This window comes from Tamandua tetradactyla, chromosome 23 (genome assembly GCF_023851605.1).
Source record: "Tamandua tetradactyla isolate mTamTet1 chromosome 23, mTamTet1.pri, whole genome shotgun sequence".
NCBI lineage: Eukaryota > Metazoa > Chordata > Mammalia > Pilosa > Myrmecophagidae > Tamandua > Tamandua tetradactyla.
The window spans coordinates 54,318,253-54,336,761 of record NC_135349.1 but is presented as its reverse complement, the minus strand read 5'-3'; the positions used below and the strand labels follow the sequence as shown (position 1 = coordinate 54,336,761).

Here is an 18,509-nt window from a genome sequence, read left to right as displayed (position 1 = left end):
AGTGCTGAAGGAGAGCCTGAGCACGGAGCTAATCTGCAAAGACTAGGGGAGGTGTTTCTGGTTTTAATTTTTTTTCCTGTTTTTTGGCTCCTGGAATTCAAGGAAATCTCTGTCATAACAGTGGCTGAATACAGGCTAAAGGAATGAAGAACAGAGTGAGCACACATGACAAGAAATACAGTCTTTGTAAAAATAGTTTGGAAAAATCACTAAACAAGTAGATGACTATGGTACAGCCTTCAGCAACCACTCCCCAACCCAGTGGGGGGTGGGCCCCCCCCCCAAAAATCAGCAAGTTGGAGGGAAGAGGAAGAATCTAATTTCCAGAGTTAACACATTAAAATATTCAAATGTCCAGATTTCTATAAAAATTCACAAGGAACACAAAGAAACAGGAAAAGAGAGATGGCCCATTCAAATGAACAAAATAAAGCAACAAAAATCATTCCCGAGAAAGCCCAAACACAGGAATTACTAGCCGAAGACATTAACTATCTTAAATATATTCAACGAGTTAAAGGAAAACATGAACAAAGAACTAAAGTAAATCAGGAAAACAATATATGAAGTGAGAGTTTTAATGTAGATAGAAATTATAAAAAGGAATGAAACAAGACTACTGAAGCAGAAAAGTTCAATAACTGAAATAAATTCACTACAGGGGCACAACAGATTTGAGTAGGTGGAAGAAAGACTCAGTGAATTTGAAGAGAGGATGATTTAAATTATCCGGGCTAATGAGTAGAAACAAAAAGGAAGGAATGAAGAAAAGAGAACAGGGACTAAAAGTGGACACAGATCATTCTCCAGGATAGGCCATGTTACATCACAAAACAACTCTCAATAATTAAATTTAAAAAGAATGAAGCCATACAAAGTATTTTCTCCAACCACAATGGAATGATGTCACATATCTGTAGCAGAAGGAAAACCAAGAAATTCACAAATGTGTGGAAATTATCGTTGAAAACAGGGACACAAACATACCTGTACACCAACATTCACAGCAGCATTATTCACAATAGCCTGAAGGAAGAATCAACTCGTGTGCACCAACAGATGAATAACGAGAAAGTTCAATGACGTGGCCGGTTTCAATACAATTGTATACAAGTAACTCCCTACATACCAGCAACGCCCAGTATAAAACTGGTGGGTAGGCTAGCTATGAAGTCATCGCCTCTCAGCCCCACATGCATGCTTTGCTGCCCTGCTGTGTGATACTGGAGCTGGACCCTACAGACATTTCTCCTTCGCTAGCCAACGCCATGTTAGGCTTTGCCAATAGAGGGCGACGGGAGGACACTGTAGGGCTAGAGCTGCAGACAGGGACTTGTGTTGCTTCCTCTTTGCTGCCTTCTACCAGGCCAGCAGGGGTAGCATTCGCCTCAGGAGACCCCCCCATCAGCAAGGCGGTTCCCGTGGCAGCCACCCCTCCCTGGAGACCTGAATTTCAGTCTTCAGTTTGATAGAAAAGTGGTTCCTGTAAATTTTTAAGTTCTCCCTTTCTTCCCTCTCCCTCAGCCCTAAGGGTACAAGTTGTTTCCTGCAGTTGCTACTTTTGTACCTTCTGGAAACCTTTTTATCCCTCTTAATGGTAGCCATCTTTTACAACCTAGTAGTTATTTATATTGAATTTCCCGTTTAAATTACTGATGAGATTTTGATCTCTTGACTAGAGTGACTGATATGATAGGGGAAATACTGTATACAGCCACAAACTGTAAATATCCTTGAAACAAACTAAATAAGATGCAAAACCTACATTACAAAATTACAAATACTGAAGTATTTAAAGAAGACTTAAGGAAATACATACTTCTGGTGAGAAAACTTACTATGGTATAAATGCCATTTCTCCCAATATTAAATTATAATTTAATAAAAATTTCTATTAAATTTCAAAGGTTTATGCTTTAGGATTAGATAAAAATTGTTCTGAAATTAATCAGGAAGAAATATGCTAGACTAGGGAAGAAAGTTTTAAATTTGGGAATCTGCACTATCAAAACTCATAAAACTAATAGAATGTAAAAATCAATGGACTATAAATGGAAATTCAGAAACAAATTCAAACAGGTAGAATCAACTCAAGAAAGTTTAGCACAAGAAACAGGAATTGAGAAAGGATGGAATGAAAGTTGTGAAACTGGCTAGCCATTTGGAGAAAATGTCAACTCTATATTACCTCTATTCCACCAAAATAAATTCCAGGTGAAATAATATTTACTTAAAAAAAAAAGAAAAAAAGGAAAGCCAGAGAGTTCCAAACAACAAAAACAGAAATTTAAAAACCCCAGTTGGTAGTGCAGAAAAAGCCTTTCTGCTTAGTCGGACTCCAAAGGAAGAAATTATGAGGAAAAAATGAGAGCTTTAACTAATAAATATTGAAAACCTCTGCATTCGAATAAAAAACAGATCCAAACACATTATAATACTCAAGGTAAACGACAATACAAGAAAGTAGTTGTAACATAACTCAAAGGGTAAATCAATGTATTTAACAAATACTTATAGAGCACTTACTCCGTGTCAGGCTGTGTCAACATGATCTTAACATACAAAAGTTAATACATTAAGAATACCCCAGTGGAAAAATCAGGTAATAACAACAGGTAATTCTCAAAGAAATAAACGCAGTTAGCCAATAAAAAAATGAAAATACATTCAGCTGTATAGAAATCAAAGGCATAACATTTATTTGTAATGACAGAAACCTCCTTTTGTACGGGGTGAGCAAGGTATAAAGCATTTAGCACCCTGCCTGGCATACAGGCGTGCTATAAATGGTATCTGCCGTGATTTAAAAGTGTACTAACCAGCTGAACTGGGCTAACTTTAACGTCTGTAAACGTCGATTGCTGGGAACAGAGGAAGGTAAATATTAGATTCTCAAATGGAGTTTAAAGTGTTACACTCTTTCTGGAAGATAGTTTTGAAATCGGTATCCAAAGTTGATTCAGCAATCCCCTTTATAGTTTGTCTCAAGGCAATTCCAAGCAATTGCACAAAGGTATATGTAGAAGTTTATCTGCAAACGATGAAAAACGGAAACAATCTAAATGATTAAAGCTCAGACACTGGTTAAAATCACGGAACCTCCATACCGTGGAATTCTAGGCACTTGCAAAACTTATTAATTATAAATTAAAGATATCCTGGATAGACTATTGAATTCACAAGACATTAACTGACTGATCCCAGATTTGTGGATTCACAGATACAGAACCGTAAGAACACTAAAATATGAATAGTGCTTCTTTTGGATGGTGCTGTTTGGAATGTTTTCATCTTTTTGGAATGTTTTCACCTCCATTCACTCAACAACTATTCACTGAGCACGTACCAGGAGCCAGGCACACTTCTAGGTGCTGGAGAGAGCCGTGAATCAAAGTGTGCCCGCATGGAGGTTACAGCGCAGCAGGGAGAGATCAACACTACCCAAATACACGATGACACGGAGCGAAGTGAGCAAGAAAAATAAGGCGGGCGAGAGGCATGGGGCAGGGAGCTGTTTAGAGAGAAATGGGGAAGGCCTCTTTGGGGCGTGACATTTGAGCGAGTGACTTAGTAGGTAACAAGAGAAATAGATACTTTTCTCGTTTCCCATACATTCCGATTTTCAACACTAAATATGTAATTAACGTCGCCAAGAAGAAAGCTCTTTCTGTTTCAAGAAACGAGCCGGGGCCCCAGATCTTCTCCGAGTCGAGGCGTGGACAAGAGTGGGAGCCGGTCCGGGACGGTAAGGCGACCACGAGCTTCCCGCCAGATCCCTCGCGGCCCCGAGACCCCCGCCGCCCCTCGGCTCGGCAGGCGAGGCTGCGGGTGGGGAGCAGAGCACCGGGCCCGGCAGAGTCAGCGGCCAGGCGTCCTGCTGGGCGACCCCGGCAGACGGCTCGAGGGGCCTGCGCTCCTCACCAGACGGCATTTCCGCGCGGTCGTCGTGGCGCAGCCGGAGGCTCGGGAGAGGGCGGGCCCCGATGCTGGAAGCGCGGCTCCCCGGGCCAAATCCCGCCGCTGGGGCGGACCCCTGGGCTCCCACCCACTCTTAGAAGCGGAAAGGGCGGCACAGCGCATGCATTCCGCTGAGCGGTGCTCCAGGCGCCGTCTCTGCTGGCCAGGCCGCGGCGACCGCTTCACGCCCCACACGGCCGAAGCCGAAGTGAGAACTGAAAAGCAAAGGGAGACCGAGGAGGACACAGCTTCCAGAGCCACACTGCTCCCGTCATCCCCGAGCAAGAGCGTGACGCGCTGCGCCGCTGCCTTTCGATTGGTCAGCTGTGGGAATTCTCTCCGTTCATTGGCCACTTGTCAGGGAGAAGGCAGGCTCAACTGACGAACGGCCTTCTGGGGACTGCAGTTCCAGAGCGCATGCGTCGAGGCGTTTCCCAGAGACCTCCGCGGGGACTTCCGGCGCTGGGAGTGACGTAGAACTGGGAGCCCCTGGGTGGCGGTGGGCGGTGAGTGTCCCGGGGGCGGGGACCGGCGACTCGGGCCGCGGCGCCCTGAGGCAGGACATCGGGTTTAATTTGGACGGAATTAGCGCCCCGAGGCAGAGACTGAGACCGCGGGCGGCGCGCACCACTAGCAGGTGCCAGGGGATCTCGGGTCACCTCCGCGCCCCTCGGCCCGCCGCCCACTGGGTCTCTCGGCAGAAACCCCTGCGAGACCGCCGCCCCCTCAGCTCCGCGCTGGCGAGGCTCCCAGGGTCAGAGCGCGGAGCACCGCGCGGGTCAGCGTCCTGCCAGCCGCGTTCTGCAGAACGATCCTGGTGAGTCTCCTTGTGCCTCTCCGAGTCACTGGAGGTTGAGAATGGCGTGCGCACCTCTCAGGGATGTTGCGAGGAGTAAATAGAGTGCTTAGTGGGTAGTGAAGAATTCCGGAAACAACCTGAATGTGTCACTAGAATGTTGATTAAGAAATTGGAGCATATCCATGTTGCTGATTCTCGTGGTGTCGCTAAAGAGACGTTACGCGAAACAAGCAAATAACCGAACAGTTTGTAAGATCTCGCTTACGTAAAAATACGCACAAAGCACAGTTTTTATAGGTACATTTCCTATAAATGCACAGGAAAAGGCCTGGAAGTTTATATGTCAAACGATAGCAGTTGGTCATAGGAGTGCAATTGCATTGTTGGAAGGACAGTGTTTTCTGTGTATTTCCATATTATTCAGATCTCCCTCTCTGTCTTATTACAATGATTTGCATTACTTATTTCGTTGAAACAACCACAGAACGCAAAGGAAATTCCTAATTATGTACCTTTAAGTATTACGAACAATAATCAGCAGAGCTAGCTATCAGTATGTGTCATATATTCAAATGTACCTGTGGATAAATGGTTTAGGATACCACCTGTGAGCCCTTTGCTGAGCCCCCGGGGCCAGAGGTATTTTGGAATTCAGAGGTTTTCAGATGTAGAAAACAATACACATGTACGTATGGCATACCAAAAACAAAAACATTATAAATACAGCCTGATGAAATTTCACAAGCTGAACAAACACGTTAATATTTCTTCTGCAAAACATGTAAACATTTCCATTAAGTTTGCCCCACTTAGTAAAATGAAGGTAGTGTTACATTATATATTAATTTATAATTTTGTTATAATGAAAGTCATAAATATGCTCTAATCAGGAAGTCAGTTGGTGCTACCTAGTGAGTTAAATTAGGTTTTGTAGTCAAACAAGTCAAATTTTAGATTTCAGAGCTGTGGATAAGGGTGTGTGACCACATTAGTAAGGCATGACAATAGAGCCTAACCAACTGAAGTACCTGGAGTCCCTGGAAGTACCTTCAGACTGGCATTTGTTCATATGTCCCACCCCCCACCCTCCATCCTGTCATTTTACTCTTTCCTCAGGAGTGTGTGCCTAGATGCTGGCCCGGCCACCACAAGGAAGTTCTCTGGGAGACTGAAGGGCAGGCCCTGGGGCTTAGGTTGAGGCTGACCAGCCCTGAGCCTTAGGGCAGGGGAATGGCAGCCCCCCTGGAGCCCCAGGACCAGGCCCCTGGCGAGAGAGAAGGGCTTCTGATTGTGAAGGTGGAAGATTCCTCCTGGGAGCAGGAATCTGCCCAGCAAGAGGACAGCTGGGATTCTGAGACCTGTCGCCAACGCTTTCGGCAGTTCTGCTACCGGAATGCAAGTGGGCCCCACGAGGCCTTCAGCCAGTTATGGGAGTTGTGCTGCCGCTGGCTGCGGCCCGAACTGCACTCCAAGGAGCAGATCCTAGAATTGCTGGTACTGGAGCAGTTCCTGAGTGTGTTGCCTGGGGGTGTCCAGGGCTGGGTTCAAGAACGGCGCCCAGGGAGTGGCGAGGAGGCCGTCGCCTTGGTGGAGGACCTGCAGAGGCAGCCAGTGAAAGCCTGGCAGGAGGTGAGGGGCCCTTCCCTCTCCCGGTGTGGGTGAGGGTGGAGGGCACATGGGCTGAAGAGAGGCAGCCATATCCATATGGACCTTCACAAGGTCCATAGGGGTTCAGCAGGGGGACACTTAGAACCAGCGGGAGAGTGTGTACAAGCTCAGTGTAGCACACAGGGACTTTTCTGAGGACACATCAAAAGTAAACCTGGTTTCCTTTTGATGGCTTTGGAGAGCAGCAGCAGCAGGACTAAGGAGGGCATATTACAGGGAGGCAGACTTCAGCCCCAACCTGGTTGTATTCATTCATGTTCTGTTCTATGCCAGATCTCAGGGGCACAGTGACATGTATGATCAGAGCACCAAAAGGGCATGGGAAGGTAGAACAGCCCCTGGGAACCTTGTTCTCTCGGGATGATGGGTCCCTGACCCTGGAAGCATCAGGGAAGGTGCTGAGTGAGTGGCTGGGGTGTGTGTGGGCTTCTTTGCCCTTGGCTGAAGGATTTTCCCTAACTCTCTCCCTTGTCAAGTGACTCTAGGATTCTGGCCTTGGGGGACTGATTCTTGTTTCATGATTGACCAGGGGTGGCCCTGGGCACACAGCACTGCCTGGGCACATATTGTGCTGTGGGCTTCACTGGGCCCTACACCCCAGTGTCCTGAGGGATGTGTCCTGTATCTCCTTCCCAGGGATTAAATTCTGTCTCTCCCATCTGGTCTCCATGCTGATGAGCATGTTGTGGTTCCTGCACAGGATGTGCCCTCAGAGGAGGTGGAACCCGAGGCTGCGGACCAGGGATCCCAGGCCAGGGGGTCTCCCCTGAAGGCAGGGCCTCGGAGTCGGCCACCTGTACCCCAGGAGCAGCCCAGCCTTGGTGGTGAGTAATGTCTCTTATTGAAGGCCTTAGCGGGGCTGGCCAGGAACCTGGCTTCCTCACAACCTTGCCCTGGGTAGTAGCCAGGGTATTGTGTCTCCGTGAAGCCCAGGCTCATGTATGTATGTGTGCTTGTGGGGTCAGTTCCGGGCCTGAGCTGGCCTGAGGTTCTGTTCTTTCCCTTCAGGGCAGCCCAACCCCCAGCTTCTTGCCCTTAAAGAGGGGAGCACCAGAGAGACGACAGACACCGGCTTTTCCTCTGGGGTCCACGTGAGTTACCAGCCCCTCTGCCCTCTCTGAGGCCCTTGGCATTGTTGAGTTCCTAAAATGGCCTTGCCTTCTCATCACGGAGTGTCCCACCCATCGTAGTCCTGCTTGTCCTGTCCATCCTGTCCCCGCCGAAAACCCCTTCCTGTGCCTGCCTGGGGAGTCCTGCATGTGGCAGCCCCGAGCCAGGTCTTCTCTCCTTCCAGGGACCTGTGACATTTGGAGACATTCCTTTCTATTTTTCCCGGGAAGAATGGGGGTCTCTGGACCCTGCTCAGAGGGGTCTCTTCTGGGACATTAAGCGGGAGAGCTCCCGGAACATTGTCCTCGGTAAGCAGTGCATGCAGCCAGCACCCTTGGGCCTTGTCTCCTCCAAGATGGGGCCTCAGCCTCTTTTGGGGTTCCCAGCAGCAGAGGGACCCAGCCTCGCTTCTGTCCCTGAGTGGGGACCCCGCCCCATCCTTAGCCTGCTGGAAAGTAGGCTTTCCTCTGTGTCCCTTGAAGCAGCCCCAAGTGGTTTCTGTTTCCCATGGCCAGTATGGTGGGGGCATGCCCTGTGCCTGCACTGCCCTGAGCACCTGTAAGTGCATTTCCTTGTTTAAAGCCAGTGCCGGGAAGTGTCATCCCCATTTTACAGACAGGGTACCTGGGATTTAGGGAGGACCCTGAAAGGACAGAGCTGGAACTTCAGGGCCATTGCTGCTGAGCTCAGGGGATGGTTCTGAGGGTTGACTCTGCCTGCCAGGACCAAGGGTACTGGCCATGAGAGCACCTACTGCTCGCACACGCCAGGTCCCTCTGCTGGCCAGAGCCCAAGCTCATGGGGTGCTTTCTGTTTCAGAATTTTCTTAGCCTGAATTCAGGGAGTGGGTTGTTGGAGCTGAGTGTGGGAACTGAAGCCAGGATTTGTCAGGCCCCTTGCCCGAGGTCGTATGATCAGTAGGTGTCTCTGTAGTTGTGAATGAGCCCAGATGGATTCCGTGATGCTTCGCTCCCTCTGCACTACTTCTCTGTGGGCATTTCACCCTCACCCCCATTTTGTAGACGAGGAAACTAAAGTCTGGGGCTGTCTGAGCCCAGAGCTGTCTGAAAGCCAGGGAGCATTCCCAAGTCCTTTTTCTTATTTGCCTATTTCTGGTTCCATAACCAAGTGGGACTGAAGAGGCCTCTCCGCTCCCTTGCAGGTTTGGGGCTCAAAAGCCAAAGTGAGAGATCCCAGCTGGAGGAGGCAGTGACAGCGTTCCCGGGCCAGGCTGGCAGCCATGTGACTGTGTCCTGGAGCCCTGAGGAGGCTGAGGCTTGGGAGAGTGAGAATCGGTCAGGGGTGCAGCTGGAGCAGGTGGGAGGGGCGCGTCGCGGGCGGCCACCCACACGCCGGAGGCAGTTCCGGGACCTGGCAGCAGAAAAGCCCCACAGCTGCGGGCAGTGTGGCAAGCGCTTCCGCTGGGGCTCCGACCTGGCCCGGCACCAGCGCACGCACACTGGCGAGAAGCCCCACAAGTGCCCTGAGTGCGAGAAGAGCTTCCGCAGCTCCTCGGACCTGGTGCGCCACCAGGGTGTGCACACAGGCGAGAAGCCCTTCTCCTGCTCTGAGTGTGGCAAGAGCTTCAGTCGCAGCGCCTACCTGGCCGACCACCAGCGCATCCACACGGGCGAGAAGCCCTTTGGCTGCAGTGACTGCGGCAAGAGCTTCTCGCTGCGCTCCTACCTGCTGGACCACCGGCGCGTGCACACGGGTGAGCGGCCCTTCGGCTGTGGCGAGTGCGACAAGAGCTTCAAGCAGCGCGCCCACCTCATCGCCCACCAGAGCCTGCATGCCAAGATGGCCCAGCCCGTGGGGTGAGCGGCCAACAGTGCGGCATAGAGGGTGGCCAGCAGCTGGCTTGGCAGGCTCTTCCCACAGTGCCTGGCAGCATCACATGGCTGATTCTCTTCCTGTCTGTGGCCATGTGCCTGGGGCTGCCCTGGGGAGCCCAGGACTCCACTCCTCAAACTTTTCTTGACTTGTTGGCACAGGACTTGCTGGCAACCCCTCCGACCTCATCCCCCTTCCCCACTGGTTTTCTGGAGGCCTAGCATGCTCCTCGCCTGTGGCTTTGGATGTGTGGGGAAATGCCAGGGGTGGCAGGAATGCCTGAGGGCTAAGACAGAGCCTGCGGGTCCCTATTCCAGGTCCCTTCAGCCCCACTTCGGCACTGTGGCTCTTTGTTCCCAGCCTTCTCAGGTGCCTCCATGGGCCAGGCCCTTTGCTCCTTCCAACCTGTGCCTTCCAGTGGGGTGGGGGGTGGCCTTGACCCCCAGGGGGCTTCAGGGCTTTGGGAGGGACAGTGATCCCACACCTGAGGGAGGATCTGGATCTAGGGGGCTGTTGTGGGGACCCCTGGCCTTTATCCCCCTCCCATTTCCAGGCCACTCCCACTCTGCCCTGTCGTGGAGACACTGAAGCTGCCTTCTCTTCCGTGGCAGACCTGCCCGGCTGAGCCTGAGCTCTCCCCACCCCAGCCGACCTGGCTAGGGTGACAGTGGCTCCGGGTACTTAGGCCAACCCTAGAGAGCAGGAACGGGGCCGGAGTGCGTTCTGCTCCTCACTCTTCCCAAGGGCTGGAAGTTACGCTGACACTAGCACTGGCTCAGCACTTGGCTGCTGGCGCCTTAAGCACTGCCACGTATGCAGTTTTGCACTGATGGACAAACCACCAAGCTCTCCCAAGGAGCTCCAGCAGCCAGCCTCAGAGGGGCTGCGGAGCATTTGAATAAATGTGGGAACTCCTCCCTTCAGGCTGCCCTGTTGTTTAGGTGGTGCTGGGGGAGGCCTGGGCTGGAACTCCTTCCCCTCCTGTCCTGGTGGCTCGTGATGCTTTCCAGTCGCCAGGTGGAGCCACATCCTAGGCTGCCAGGTCGGCTGGGCCCCAAAGGGTGGCCAGGGCATCTCATCTCCAGGCAGAAGATTGGGGAACTCAGTGGATTTGGGGCCTTTGGTCTTCAGTGGGCCCCTCCTGTTCTCCCCACTGGTCGGACAAAATGACCCTGGAAATGGCTGAAACTGGCCCCTGCCCTGAGAGGTCCGAGGCTGACTGATCAGAACAGGCCCTGCCCCACCCCTCCCCCCTCTTGGCCTTTGACTTGGATCTCTCCCCACCCAGGCTGGTGGGTACAGGTAGAAGCTGGTCACTATGCACCACTCTGCTTCCATCCTCACTCATCCCCGCTGATTTGCCTGGAGGTGGCCTCAGCGGGCTCCGGTAAGGGGAGGGGCTGGGCAGATGTGGGCTGTTCTTATCCCTTGGAGACATGCCTTGCGTACCAGCCTCTCTGTTGCGCACTTCCTCAGCCAGCCCTCACTTAGCACCCAGCATCCTGAGGTCATAGCGGTGGTCTCTGCTTTCAGCTGAGATTTCAGCTGGCCTGAGGTCCCAGAGGACAGTGGATCTGCAGGAATGCCCACCTTTGGGCACAGTGTTCCTTACTCCTCCCCTCCCAGGGCTTCACCCCCCACCCCCTCATGCTGGGCACTGCAAGTGGGTGTGTGGGGTGAGGGGGGCGGGGAGCAGGGCACTGGCAGCTGTTTCAGAAGGAAGCTGCTGAGGTGAAACAAGATCAGATGGGCACGTGGGCTGGAGCTAAAAATAGGATTGGGTGTGGGCTCTTGGCCCTGGCCATGGCACAGCGGGGCAGCCAGGAGCTGCCCACTGGAGCCAGGGAATGGGGTCAGGGCTGGGGCAGCAGGATACAGGATCTCGGGTTCCAGGGGAGGGGGCAGAGTCCAGCCTGGGTCATAAACACAGCTGATACGGCACAGCTCAGAGCGCAAGGGTTAGAGCCCACCGGGGGCCGGGACCAGCAGGTGAGCTCAGTGCCAGGAGGAAGCACTGGCCCTGCACCCATGGCCTTCCTGGTGGCTGGAGCCCTGAGGGTGGCCGCGCAGATGGCGGATGCCCGAGAGAGCCTGGGGAGAAAGGTAGTAGGAGGTATTGACTGACCCAGCCCATGCTGTCTCCTTGTTGAGCGCTGCCCTGCCCAGCTCTGGCCTTGCCTCTCCAGGGGAAGTACTGTGTGCTGGGTCCCAGGGTGGCCCTGACACTCAGCAGCCCGGGAGTGTCGGCCACGACAGTCACTGCTCTGGAGGGCGTGTTCTCAGCCCTGGGCTTTGAGAGCTGCTGGAGGAGGGAGGCCTCGGTCCCGGTGAGCCTCTGCCCACCCTCTGCCCGCCCCAGACTCAGGGCCCTGGGACCCAGACTCAGGCCTGCCCTTCGGTCTCGGCCCTAGGGCTTCCTTGAGGAGCTGGCGTGGTTCCGGGAGCAGGTGGACGCCCGCAGGGGCCCTGTAGGCTGTGCTGGGGTGGCCTTGGTGGCCCCCGAGGGGCAGCTGAGGCAGTCACAGCGGCTGGTCCAGGAGCTGAGCCGCTGCAGGGCCCTGTGGGGCCGCCCCAAGCTCTTTCTGCTGCTCTCGAGTGCTCCTGGGGGTAAGCAGAGGGACCCCCGGCTTCTGGGGCCAGGCAAAGGCCAGGTGGGGGTAGGCAGGCGACCTGGGTGTTTCCTGCACCTTCCTCCCAGCCAACATGCTGCCTTCTCCACCCAGCAGCCCTGGAGCCCGGAGCCCTCCTCACAGCCCTGGGTGAGCTCTGTGGCCGTTGTCCTCACTGGTCCTTGCTGCAGCTGCTGACAGAGGTGGGGGTCCGGAGAGGGCCCCGGGGAGGAGCCTGTGCCCTTTACCTCCCTGGCCCCGCTGTGCTATCAGCCTGTTACGTGGTCAGGCGCATTCGTCTGCCCCCGTCCCCATTAACTCTACAAACCATTATCTACACTCAGAGTCATCCACTCGTGCTCCTCAAAACACACCGAGGATCTCCCAAAGCCTCCAGCCTGCTTCCCGACACCACACCTTCACCCCGGCCCCCAGGCTGTCGCCTCCCCCCAACTCACCCAAAGGAGGCCCTGATGCTCCTGTTTCGTACTGCCCCTTTTCACAGCGCTCAGGCAGTGACTGTCCGCCCCTTTAGACCACAGCTCCCAGAGGCCGTGCTTTGATAGTGACTCAGGTTGGGACCCATCCCAAAGGCCTGGCTGGTGCACTGGGTTGCCTGGAGGTCAAGGGTGTGGCCTTTCTGGGGCTTGCGAAGCATCTGTGCCCCACCTGCTCCACAACACGCACGGTCCCGGTGCTGGCGGCCCCCTGCGCACTGAGGCTGGCCGCGCACGGGCTCGTCTGTGACCGTGACCCTCGACTGGAGCTCAGGTCTTGCCTCCCTGCCCTTCTGGCAAGTGACCACAAGGGGACCATTGTAGCTGTGAGCAGTGGCCTGGCTGCGCCCCCTCAAGCCAGGGCCTGGCCACCGGCCTGGGTTTGCCCCCACCCTCACCCACGCAGCCTCCTGACAGCCTGTGCCCCCACCCCACCCCAGGTTTTCGGCAGGGTGGCTGAGAAGCCTGCAGGGGGTACCTCCTGCCCAGTCCTTCGGAGCTCCTTGCGTGGGGAGCTGTGCCTGGGACAAGGCACACCCTGGGGACTCGAGGTGAGGGGGACACGAAGGGGCTCAGTCCTGGGAGAGGTTTGGGGAGATCCAGGGCTGGGGGACCAAGCCTCTCAGACCATTTTTGATGCCCCTTTACTCCTCTGTGTAGCCAGAACCCATCTTTAGGGCCCCATATGACCTGTCTGGGGCCAAGGCGGCCCTTCTGCTGGCTGTGATCCGGGACCGGCCTGGGGCCCAGCGTGACGTGGAGGCTCTAGAGTGCCTGTGCCAGGCCCTGGGCTTTGAGACCACCCTGAGGATAGACCCTGCAGCCCAGGTGTGGGGGAGCATGGGGCTTCAACGTACCCTGGAGGAAAGGCCGTCCAGAGGGATTTTCCAGGGCCTCTCATCCACCACATGCAAGAAGTTCACCCAGAAGTCTAGCCTCCATCCACCCTGCTGCAGGCTCACTTCCCTGCCTCTTGGCAGCCCAGATGGGACCTCACTTCCTGGGTTCCAGCTGTCTTCTGTGCAGGCATTTTCTTTACTTCCCAGCTCAAGACCCCAGCTGGATCCTCAGGCTTTACCTCCTAAGGTCTTGGTTTCCTTCCTGGACACCCATCACCCCACGGCCCTCTCCTTGCTCCTCTTGATGGACCCTACCCACTGGGACAAAGGAGAACTGGCTGCCTGAGGCGGCACTTGTCGGGCACCTCCAAGGAGGCAATGCCAGGCCTGGCGGCAGGGCAGTTAGAGAAGGGACTTCCTCACGGGCCTGTGGCTGGCAGGAGGTGGGAGGTAGGGTGGGCATGGGGGCTGGAGACGGCTGCCCAGCCCCGCGGAGGGCAGCCAAGGACTGGGGAGGCCCTGGGGCCAGCACTGGGGCCCTAGCTACAGTCTCTTCCCCGCTGCAGGCTTTCCGGGAGGAGCTGGCCCGGTTCCGGGAGCAGCTGGACAACCACAGGGGCCCCGTGAGCTGTGCGCTCGTGGCTCTGATGGCCCACGGTGGGCAGCGGGGGCAGCTGCTGGGGGCCGACGGGCAAGAGGTGCAGCCAGAGGCCCTGGTGCAGGAGCTGAGCCGCTGCCAGAGTCTGCGGGGCCACCCCAAGATCTTCCTGCTTCAGGCCTGCCGTGGGGGTGAGCGGGGCCTGGGTCTCCCCTCCAGCCTGTTCCCTCCTGCCCTGGCTTTTTTCCGTGACCTCCAGGAAGCCTGCGTGCCGGACCTCCCTGGCCCCCTCTTCCTTCCCTTCCTAGGCCCCAAGCACTTGAGCCCTTCCAAACGTTTCCAACTTGCCCTAGAGTCCTGGGGCAGGTTTGCACCTTGACCTCACTGTTTAAAGGGGCTCCGGATCCTGACAGGCCTCCTCCCTCCTTGCCCAGGGCACAGAGACCCCGGTGTGGGGCCCGCATCTCTCCCCTGGTTGCGGTCCTGGACGCGAGCACCTGCAGCCATCCCCTCGCACGCAGATGTCCTCCAGATCTTCACTGGAGCCCAGGGTGGGTTCTGCCGCCTCCTGGAGCTGGGCTCAGCTGGGGCTGGCTGGGGCGGGGGCTGCAGAGGAGGAACGCAGAGGGGCCTGTGGAGAGCATTTCCAACCCTCTGAGCTGGAATTCTGCTGCCACCTCTATCCCTCTTTACCAAGTTGTTGGGAAGGAAAAGCTTTCCTAAACTTCAAGGGCCTTTGGGAAGTGAGGGCTGCTTCTCCTCTTTGGGCCTCATAACAACCTTGGAATCAAGTTGGCAGGTAGGAGTGGGATGGGGGTGAAATAGATTTTCTGAGTTCACGCAGTCGGGAAGCAGCAGAACTGAGCTTCGAACTCCAATCTGTCTGTCTGCCTGCAGGCTTTCTGCTGCCTTGTGCTACCTGTGGACCAGAGTTGGGACTTACCCCTGCCCCTACAGGGGCTGGTGGAACCCCAAGGTGGGAGGCAAATAGGGTCGATGCACTCCTCTTGCAGGCAGCTCCTCCAGGGACCCCCTGCCAGGGGACTTGGACCAAGCAGATGTCCTAACAGTGTACTCAGCAGCCGAGGGTAAGGGACGGGTCATCTGGAAGCTGGTGGCCAAGCAGCGGCCAACTTCCTGGCTTACCACCTACAGTGGCTGTAGGGGCAGCCAGGTTTGAGGTCTTAGGATACAGGGATCACCAGCCTGGTTGCAGTTAAGCCATCTTCCTTCCACTGGCTTATTAGTTACCGTAATGACTGAAACTAATAAACAGCACGACTGAGTGCTGGCCTGCGGGGTGGGGGGGTGGGGGTGGGGCCTATACTGCATCTTCTGGGGATGTTCAGTTCCATAGGGCAGGAGGGCCTCACGGCCCAGCCCAGAAGGTGCACAGAAATGTCTAAGTACAGCCTTGGAAAATGCCGGGCACCAGCTTGCTCCATAGGGAAGAAGCCCATGCCCCTGCCCTGTTCCCTCTCCACCCCCACCCAGGGGTCCTGGCCTCTTGCCACCCTCACTTCCCTGGGGGTCTGCAAGGCACAGGGTGGAGGGCCCGAGTCTGAACCCACCCTGCACCCTGGCATAGGCTGTGTGGCCTACCGGGACGAGAAGGGCTCCGACTTCATCCAGGAGCTGGTGGAGGTCGTCAGAGCCCACCCCCAGGGTGACCTCCTGGAGCTGCTGACTGAGGTATGTGGGGCTGACGGTGGGAGACGCGGGAGCCCCGCGGGCGGAGGCCCGGGCACAAGCCGAGCGGTCCCCGCAGGTCAACAGGCGGGTGTGCGAGCTGGACGTGCTGGGCCCTGACAGCACCGAGCGCCGCAAGGCCTGCCTGGAGATCCGCAGTTCGCTGCGGCGCCGGCTCTGCCTGCAGGTCTGACGCCCTCGGCTCCGTGACGGCGGCCGGATCCCGCGGCCCTCGGCGTGTCCCCGTCTGCACACGGGGCGGGGCGGGGGCGCGGGCTTAGCCGCTGCAGTGAACTCGCCGCGCCACGCGTGCGAACAAGTGAGACGAGGGTACAGAGGAGCCTCCCAGCCTAGGCCCTGCGGGGCCGCGGCTCCTGGGGGTGTCCTGGGGGGAAGGGGTCCTGGGAAGGGGCGGCCCGGGGGCCACGACCCTCCGCTCGCGCGCCCCCCACCGCCACCAGGCGCGGGGTCATGGGGGTGCAGGATGCACAAGCGCTGCCTTCGAGGCGGTCCGAGCCCAGTTTGCGGCCCACAGACCCAGGAAGACGCCATCGCACGTTTCCCGGTGCAGGGAAGGGGGGGACACAGGGTCTGGGTGTGCTGCGAGGAGCCCCTGACCCAACGCGGGCGTGACAGACAGGGGCGTTTTCCCGGAGAGTGGGCGCCTCGGCCCCGCAGTGCCGGCGCGAGGGGAGGGGCGTCAATCCTCTGTGCGCATGCGCATTCAGGTACAGTGCGCAGGCGCGCCGAAAGGTCTTATGAGAAAAATTGGAACATTGGTGCTCGTAGGGCCGCGTGGCCTAATGGATAAGGCGTCTGATTCCGGATCAGAAGATTGAGGGTTCGAGTCCCTTCGTGGTCGCTGCTTCGCTTTTATTTTTTTCGCCCCCCTTTTCTCCATCCCTGTCAGAGCCCGGCCTGGGAATGGCCCAGGGCCGGTTACCGCTGGGGCGACTCCAATGCACCGCGGGGACCACGGCGGCCTGGCCTGCGCGGACCGCGGAGCCTGAAGCACCGACCCGGCTCCTCCCGCCTCTCTCTCGCTCGCGGGCCCCAGTATCCCGGGTCCCAGGGGCGCGGCCCGGGGAGGGTGTCGGGCCCGGAGCTCGTCTCCCCAGGGCGGCCACCCCGTCCTGCGCGCCCCGCTCCCGGACAGGCCCCGGTCGGGCGGCCCCGTGAGCAGAAGGGATAAAATCCTGCATGAAGTAGCTGGGACGTGCAGAGTCCTCCAGCCAGAAGGGGACTCGGGCCAGCGGGCTGGGCAGGTGGGACATTTTGAGCCCTCACTTCTCTGAATCGTCTCGCCTCGCTTTCTTTCTTCTCCTCCGGGACTCCCATAAAGCCCTGTTCACCTTTCTCCATCCTGTTTCTTTCTGCTCCTCCCACCACGATTTCATTGTCTTATTTTCAAGTTCTGTAATACTTTGTTCTGCCAGATCCATGGGAAAGGTTTGGTAATGGAGGGCGGCGCCGGTAGCACGTTGTGAATGCAGTTAACGCTATCGGATTCTATTAAAAGTGATTTAAATGAGAAATTGTATGGTGTATATATGTTCTCACAATAAAGAAAACAAAAAAAAATGCAAAAACAGAAAAAACTCCAACAGTGCTTTGCGGAGCAGAGGGAAACTAGGTGCCAGCTCTTTGGAGGGCAGTTTGGCGTGTTCTTTCACCCGTGCCCTTTGATCCATCAATTCCACTTTGAGGAACAGTTCCTGAAGATAAGCCCTCATGTGCTCAAGGACATTGGATACCCACCTGCGTATAGACGCAGAACTTGGAGCCCAATTAAATGGTCACGCACAGGGGGTGGCTCCATAAATTATAGCTCAGATGACGGGAACTGGGGCAGGTGAGGGGTTGGGAATATTGGGGGAGCAGGAAGTTGCCCCAAGGAGTCAAAGACCAGTGCATTTCATTTCTTACAAATTTAGACTGCTTGCAATGAGAACATACCCTTGGCTTAACTTCCCACCGGGAAACAATGGTTCCTAACCTGGTGAAACGGACCGTCTTCAGGGTATTCCGTAAACGGAATGATCAGGAAGCACAGAGAGCCCCTGGGGTTGAGAAGGAGGACTCAACACCTGGGGTCACTTTCTCCTTTACCTTGGGAATCTTTTGTGGTTTGCTGAGAAGGACCCCTAATAAGGAAAACATCTGCGCCGACCCACCATCCCGAGACTCAGTCTCAGGCTCTGCCCACCGAACTAGCCGGGTTTATGCCAAATTTTCTCTGAAGGATCACTTGGAAGCGACGTAAAGCCCTGAGGTTCTGCTAAAGAAGGTGGGGCCCCCAACTCAGGACAGAGGTCGGTGCTCTGCTCAAGGGTGCGGCCCTTGCAGCCGGGCCCTCCCTTCCCCTAAACGAGAAGTGTGTCCTCGGCCAACGAGGCAAGCAAAACACCGGCCGTCCAACATTTGGGAGGTCCGTCCGCACCTCGCGCAGTCCCTTCGTGGTCTCTAAGAGGGGACAGGAGGGAGCCGAGCCTAGCACCAACGCGGCGAGCACGTGCGGGCACTTTTGTGAGGATAATGACGCGGGCCCCACGTGCGCCCCGGTGGCCTAATGGATAAGGCATTGGCCTCCTAAGCCAGGGATTGTGGGTTCGAGTCCCACCCGGGGTACGGTGTGGTCAGTTTTAGACGATGCCAAATGAAAGTAGAAAAAAGAGGAAATTAAGGCGCTTTTAGAAAGTGATCATCGAGTTTGTTTTCAAGTTAAGGAGCACGTCTTCAGCTTTCAAACAGGGCTTCATCGGCTGTTTTTAAAAGCCATCCTCTCTCTTTTTATTTGAGAAACTAAGTTTATGTTTATTATTATTATTACTATTATCACAAGTATAATTATGATAAACAGATACACTTTTGATACATAAACATATATTTCTGTGTGTACAGCACATAAAT

General features: G+C 55.5%; 3 protein-coding genes, 1 long non-coding RNA gene and 2 other non-coding genes across 6 annotated transcripts; all 6 read left to right on the top strand.

The window, feature by feature from the left end:
• The first annotated feature begins 4,416 nt into the window (after positions 1 to 4,416).
• Positions 4,417 to 10,295, top strand: ZNF213 (zinc finger protein 213). The gene is made up of 6 exons (XM_077142026.1): positions 4,417 to 4,774; positions 5,873 to 6,385; positions 7,125 to 7,248; positions 7,433 to 7,515; positions 7,719 to 7,842; positions 8,697 to 10,295. The coding sequence occupies exons 2-6, from the start codon at positions 5,987 to 5,989 to the stop codon at positions 9,353 to 9,355; spliced, it is 1,389 nt and encodes a 462-aa protein (XP_076998141.1). The 5' UTR covers positions 4,417 to 4,774; positions 5,873 to 5,986; the 3' UTR covers positions 9,356 to 10,295.
• Positions 10,296 to 10,408: 113 nt separating this feature from the next.
• LOC143667627 (uncharacterized) lies at positions 10,409 to 12,520 on the top strand. The gene is made up of 3 exons (XM_077142038.1): positions 10,409 to 11,470; positions 11,554 to 11,694; positions 11,779 to 12,520. The coding sequence occupies exons 1-3, from the start codon at positions 11,114 to 11,116 to the stop codon at positions 12,172 to 12,174; spliced, it is 894 nt and encodes a 297-aa protein (XP_076998153.1). The 5' UTR covers positions 10,409 to 11,113; the 3' UTR covers positions 12,175 to 12,520.
• Positions 12,450 to 13,658, top strand: LOC143666778 (uncharacterized). The gene is made up of 3 exons (XM_077140320.1): positions 12,450 to 12,462; positions 12,519 to 13,024; positions 13,134 to 13,658. The coding sequence occupies exons 1-3, from the start codon at positions 12,450 to 12,452 to the stop codon at positions 13,656 to 13,658; spliced, it is 1,044 nt and encodes a 347-aa protein (XP_076996435.1).
• A 370-nt stretch (positions 13,659 to 14,028) lies between these two features.
• On the top strand, positions 14,029 to 15,648 carry LOC143667636 (uncharacterized). The gene is made up of 4 exons (XR_013168131.1): positions 14,029 to 14,101; positions 14,345 to 14,461; positions 14,924 to 14,998; positions 15,499 to 15,648. It is a non-coding gene; the product is annotated as an uncharacterized LOC143667636 (long non-coding RNA).
• Positions 15,649 to 16,388: 740 nt separating this feature from the next.
• TRNAR-CCG (transfer RNA arginine (anticodon CCG)) lies at positions 16,389 to 16,461 on the top strand. Its single transcript has one exon. It is a non-coding gene; the product is annotated as a tRNA-Arg (tRNA).
• Positions 16,462 to 18,154: 1,693 nt separating this feature from the next.
• On the top strand, positions 18,155 to 18,227 carry TRNAR-CCU (transfer RNA arginine (anticodon CCU)). The gene has a single exon. It is a non-coding gene; the product is annotated as a tRNA-Arg (tRNA).
• The last annotated feature ends 282 nt before the right edge of the window (positions 18,228 to 18,509 follow it).